The sequence below is a fragment of the Dendronephthya gigantea genome, unplaced genomic scaffold, assembly GCF_004324835.1.
Source record: "Dendronephthya gigantea isolate DGI-Jeju-01 unplaced genomic scaffold, DenGig_1.0 000138F, whole genome shotgun sequence".
NCBI classification, from domain to species: domain Eukaryota; kingdom Metazoa; phylum Cnidaria; class Anthozoa; order Malacalcyonacea; family Nephtheidae; genus Dendronephthya; species Dendronephthya gigantea.
In genome coordinates this window covers 12,501-18,314 of record NW_021163148.1, presented here as the reverse complement: position 1 = coordinate 18,314, position 5,814 = coordinate 12,501, and the positions used below count along the sequence as shown (strand labels likewise).

Here is a 5,814-nt window from a genome sequence, read left to right as displayed (position 1 = left end):
CACCAATGTAGACAGCATCTAAATATTTATACAGTGATTTATACTATGAACTCAAATTGCTGATATATCATATTACTCTTGTTGACAGGTACTGTAATTAAATGAATGTACAAATTTTCCTTTTACACTAGCGCTGTTGCGCATCCAGTAATAAAGAAATTTGACAGTTGTGGCAGTTTGCGTTTTTGTTATACATCCTGTATTATACCATCGAAGACTCCCTTCGAAAAACTATAAATGTTTAAGGTGAACCTTACCTATTAGCTACAAAATTAGTTGTTCCAAGCACAGCACGAGGTCGACGTAGCCTGCGAACAGGCACTAATACGTAGTTTAAAAACACTTCCAATCACAAGGTGAAACATGTTTCCACTATGTACTTTTGAATTTTTAGAATTCAAAACAACAAAATTGAAAATTGGAACACAAATTACACGCCAAAAATAAGGTTTCTGCGGTTGAGGTCGCTATATCAAAATTCAATGTGGACTTTTATACTACATAATATATATTATATATATATATTATATATATATATACATGTATATATATATGTATATGTACATGTACATGTACATGTACATGTACATGTACATGTACATGTACATGTACATGTATATGTATATGTATAAACAATGCGCCCTCCTGTTTGTCTCCAAAGGCAACTTCTGCACTTCATTACAACTAGTAATTCATGTAGTATATATTTACTATAAAGTTTAGTATCTGTTATTAACTTAACGCACGCCTGGGCCAATGTGGTCACACGTACAATACAATAAAAACTTAACGTTATTGTTTACTGTTATTTGCGTTATAGCCAATGTTCAAAATAAGTCTTAGTATATACCATATAGATGCATCGTGCTGAGCTGTAAGCTTCAATGGCATGCAACATGTACGCACTGCGTACCTATTTTTTCAATCACTGGTAACATTGTTTTCTCACATCCAACAGTCTCTTTCCATTAGAGACCCACTTGATTTAGAGCATTGTAAGAGTAAGTTAGAACAAAGTATTCTAATTGTTTCGGCATTATTGCTGGTTGTAAATAGCAACACAGATGTTATAGTCAGGGAGCATGTGTACTCCCGTGGGAAATCACTGAAGAAAGCAAGCAACAATGCTAGTCATGTTCAGGGGACTTCAAATAGTAAGAAAAGTGATGTTGCCAAGTTTGTAACTTGTCCTGGACCAATTAAGGGGGTATTTTTAAAAAGGACGTCAACATTTTAGCACGAAAACGAGGCTGGTACCAAAACCATTAATATCTTCGCCGTTTTTAGACGAAATGTCATGAAACTTGCAACAAATAATCACCAAGACATGCAGAAGACAATAATCTAGTTTTTATGTTGTCACGTGACTCCCAACATTAAAACGAGGCTAGTGTCTAAATCATCAATATCTTTGTTATTTTTGAACGAAATGTCACGAAAATTGTAACAAATGATTACCATACTACACAGAAGAGAACAGTGTCTCTTTTATTTTGTCACGTGACCCCAAACACGAAAACGAGACTAGCATGTACCACGTGACTTGTTTATAAGTTAATTGTACTGTTATGACGGTTAATAGTTAGCATCAGACTGAATACATTTATATAGTTGTTCTTAGTTGCATAAGTCCATGTGTTATTACAATGTCTACAGTCTAATGATCATCTTGCTATTAAAAAACAATGGTGTCATTTTTTATTTTGTCACGTGACAAATCAAAAATTAACCATAAACCAAACGGGGAAAGTCCTTAGAAAGAAAACAAACCAACAAATAATAATAGATTATCACAATAATGACAGACTGTCTATGCATTTGAGAGTGCGACTTTGAAGACTGAAGGCTATGCATCAATGTTATTGCAGTATTGCTGGTCAGTGGTATTTTTCATTAAAACAGAAAGTGAAAGTGAGTGAGAGTGATCATTGTCATGACTTTTTTTGAAGTTCTGTAAGTACATATTTTGCGGCTTTTGTTCTCTTGATGTCAGCCAACGTACTCGATTTCAAATTGTGCATTTTGTGCCACAAGAATACAAAAGAACCTCTGGTAAAAAATCCAACGTCACATGAAAGATTGCTTCGATTTGTTGAAGAAAGAAGTGCGTATGGAAATCCTAACTATCGTGACACTTGGTTAATGCTACAACAATACACAGTACAAGACTTAACTCTTCAGAATGCAACTTGGCACAGGTCGTGCTACCAGGTTGTCACCAGTAAAGAAAAGTTAAAAAGAGCAAAAGAGCAATTTGAAAAAGATGGTGCCACAAGTTCTAAGCGAAAAAAGGAGGAAAGCAAAAAATTGACACGGTCGCAAACTTGCCCCTACAATAAGGAACTGTGTTTTTTTTGTGATCAAGCGGCTGTCAATAAAGATCCTCTCCATTCCGTCTGCACCGAGTCGGCAGGACAGTCAATCCGGTCTGCTGTAGAGATTCTGGGAGATGAAAGATTACAAACAAAACTTGCGACCTCAATTAACGCAAATGATGCTCATGCCATAGATGTCAAATACCATAAGAATTGTTATCTAAACAATGTCACAAATGTGCTACGAAGATCCCAGTACCAACCAAACGAGGATAATGGAGTGGCAGCTGGTAGAGTTGAGTTCTTAGATATCACCGAGAAAGCGTTGAAGGAAGGGAAGCTCTTGAATATGGCAGATCTCGAGACCCTGTATGTAAATGTGCTTCTTGAAAATGGTGTAGTAAATCCCACATGTTCCAGAAAAACACTGAAGCAGTTAATCTCAAGTTATGTTCCAGATGTTGAATTTCACAGACCGAAACGACTGAATGAACCTGAAAGACTAACTGTGAAGGAAACGCGGGATAACTCAATAATATCAAGCGAAGAAGACAGGTGCACCGAACCTGAAATGAAAGCTATTTATGATGTTGCAGCACTCCTTCGCAAGCGCATTAACCACAGCAAGAGTTGGACCTTCACCGGTCAGTTTGACGACCTTGATGCTGAACAGCTTCCCAAGGAGTTATATTGCTTTTTTAGATGGATTATACACGGACCAACAGGATTTGCATCAGGTTAGGGCATGTGTCATTACAATATTCTAAAGACATTGGGCAGAGTAGGAATATTCCAGTAATGAACATATGAAACATTTATAATGTTTTCTTTTCCTAGATGACAAGTTCAGTGAAATCTACAAGCGGGCAGTTACTCTGAGCCAAAGTACCATCTCCATGACCCTTACTGATCGCCAAGTGAAACACCGGAAGTCAGAGGTACGTCAAGTTTCACATCTTCCAAATTAATGACATTAAATTAGATGTATTTATTTTCTTTGATCAATGTTGTTCATAGGTAATTCGATCGACAAAAGAAATACCCCAACAACTTGCCATTGGTTTGGCAATACACCAGTCTATTAGGAGCAAAGCACTTGTAAACATGCTAAGTGGGTTTGGTATGTCAGTAGAATACAATCGTATTCTTCGAGCGGAATCTCAAATCCAGAAGCACGTAGTTCAGCGCATGAAGCAGAGCAATAACCTGTATATTCCTCCAGATGTTGTACCTGGGCGCCACATCTTCTTTGCTGTGGATAACGTAGATTTTTCTGAAGATACGCCTGATGGAAAGGGTACCCTCCATGGAACGGCTATGGCCATATATCAGAGGCAATACGACCAGGATGCTTCACCACAGCTCAGGTTATTTGTAAGAAAAAATGAATCCGTAATCGGGTTTAAACAACAGTTAACTTCCAACGCATAGACCATTTACTATTATAGCTAATTTACCATGTTGTTTATAGTATCAACTATAGCTTAACTCTATATGTGTTTCCTTAGATTGGATGACACAAATATTGCAGGCCGGAAAAGCGATCGTTCCTTAAAGGATCTCCCTAATACAACACTGCTAGAGTGCCCTAATCCTCAAGCGAACCCGAAAAGTCCTACATACCCCTCGTATAGCGTGAATGTGGAAGATCTAGCAATAACGGTTAAGCTTAAGGACTTTGCGTGGCTCATTGGACGCAGCTTAACACGGTTCCCAGCTCAAGATAGCGATGGCGAGATGACGCAATCTCAGGTGCCTGTCTGGTCCGGGTATAATTCTCTAGTCTATGAAACACAGCCCCTTACAAGAATCGGATCTCCGCCACTGATAGCAGCCCCTGCCCACGAATGGACTACAATGCTTACCATTCTCATGCAGGTATGTATTTAACCTCGGTCAAACGTTTGAGAAAGTGCACATGTAAAAGTTGTTAGAACTAGAGCCACTGAATATATTAAATCTGAAATAGGAAACAACAATAGCAGCCATATTCTCGTTTCTTATTTTGTAATTGGTCTGTATTAAATCTAAAGTATTCACAAAAATTGCAGGCCCAAGGAATCACTGCTCACGTCATGGGTCCGGGCCGAAAAACGGTCGTATCGTTGGACCTCGGCTTATACCTACCCGCTAAAAAGCTCCAGATGGCTCGTAATGATTTAAACCATCTCATTCTAAGGCCTGGCGAGCTCCATATTGTTATGGCGCAACTTAGAACCCTAGGTTCATTCATCGAACACAGTGGAATCGACTTGTGCTGGTCAGAGTCTGATTTGTATGGCCCAGCTACTGTCAAGCAAATCCTGGCAGGGAAGCACGTAAAGAGAGGAGAGACAGCACATTTGGTTACTCTTCAAGTCCTGTTTATGCTCTACCAGAAGGCGTTCCTCTCTAGCCAAGATGAAGAGTTGGTGAAGAAGATTGACAAGTGTGCAAAGCAGCTAGGAAAGGCGTGTGAACAAGGAAAAAATAGCGAGGTAAAAGAAGCTGAAGATCAAATGGTAGAAGTAATGAAATCTGAAGATTTAGTTGGCAAAATGGAACGATTTGAAGAAGGGAAGAATCCTGAGTTCAAGGTTTTCCGTTCCTACATGAAGATGATTATGGAGATGTTGCTGTTTGTACGTGCTGTACGAACAGCGGACTGGCAGTTGCATTTAAGATCTTTGCAGTTGTTTACGAAGTATTTCTTTGCGCACGACAAACTTAACTACGCCAGAATGATTCCCATTTATCTTGCCGAGATGGAAAACCTTCCCGAGTCAGCTCCTGAAATCTATAAAGAGTTCGCCGAAGGCAACTGGGTTGTGAACAAGAACCGACACGTACCATTTTGTGGACTTGGAGCAGATCATGCCCTGGAACACATTAATCGATCCATGAAGGTATCAGGAGGCCTAGTAGGCATCACTTTGAATCCAAGTGCACGTACCAAATTCTTCATGATTGCTCCAGAGCTCGCGCGTCTAGCAGAAGAGGCAAAGAAGATGGCTGGCAGGGCAAAAACGAGAGGAGGCGCCAAACACCACGCTTTGACGGCTGCTGGGCTCTCTCGTGAAGAGAAGAACATCACCAAGCTATTGAATACGATAGAAGGATTTACAAATCCCTTTACCGAGCAAGGTGACAAGCTATTCAATCTTGTGACGAAAGTGGTTGCATCGGAGAAGGTGAAGAAGGATCTTATAGAGCAAAGCGAGATTGGCCAGAAGCTCTATGATGATTTTGTTAGAGATCGCATCATAACCGGAAAGATCAACCTGTGGTCAAGTATGAAGAAAAGAAAGTTGCAGACATGGAAAGCGATGACCAAGAAGATTAAGATTTCAACCTCGGCCGAGACCATCGAACTGCAAGAAGATAGAAACTTGTTTGCACGCATGCTAATCATCTGTAAGAGCCGTCCAGAGATCGACATTCCAGAAGCTGTTGGAACATACAAATTCAGAGTTGTTCCACGATCGATGTTTACTGCTGATGGCACCATGTTACACTGTAC

General features: G+C 39.7%; 2 protein-coding genes across 2 annotated transcripts in view; both read left to right on the top strand.

The window, feature by feature from the left end:
* The first annotated feature begins 3,946 nt into the window (after positions 1 to 3,946).
* LOC114536518 overlaps positions 3,947 to 5,814 on the top strand; it is a 1,885-nt gene continuing 17 nt past the window's right edge. The window contains exons 1-2 of the mRNA XM_028557862.1: positions 3,947 to 4,193; positions 4,367 to 5,743. Of these exons, the coding sequence (XP_028413663.1) occupies positions 4,053 to 4,193; positions 4,367 to 5,743 (1,518 nt within the window). The 5' untranslated portion in view covers positions 3,947 to 4,052. The remainder of the gene's footprint in view (positions 4,194 to 4,366; positions 5,744 to 5,814) is intronic.
* Positions 5,811 to 5,814, top strand: part of LOC114536513 — a 1,533-nt gene continuing 1,529 nt past the window's right edge. Inside the window, exon 1 of the mRNA XM_028557855.1 lies at positions 5,811 to 5,814. This exon is cut by the window's right edge and continues 1,529 nt beyond it. The gene's annotated coding sequence lies outside the window, so the exon portion shown is untranslated.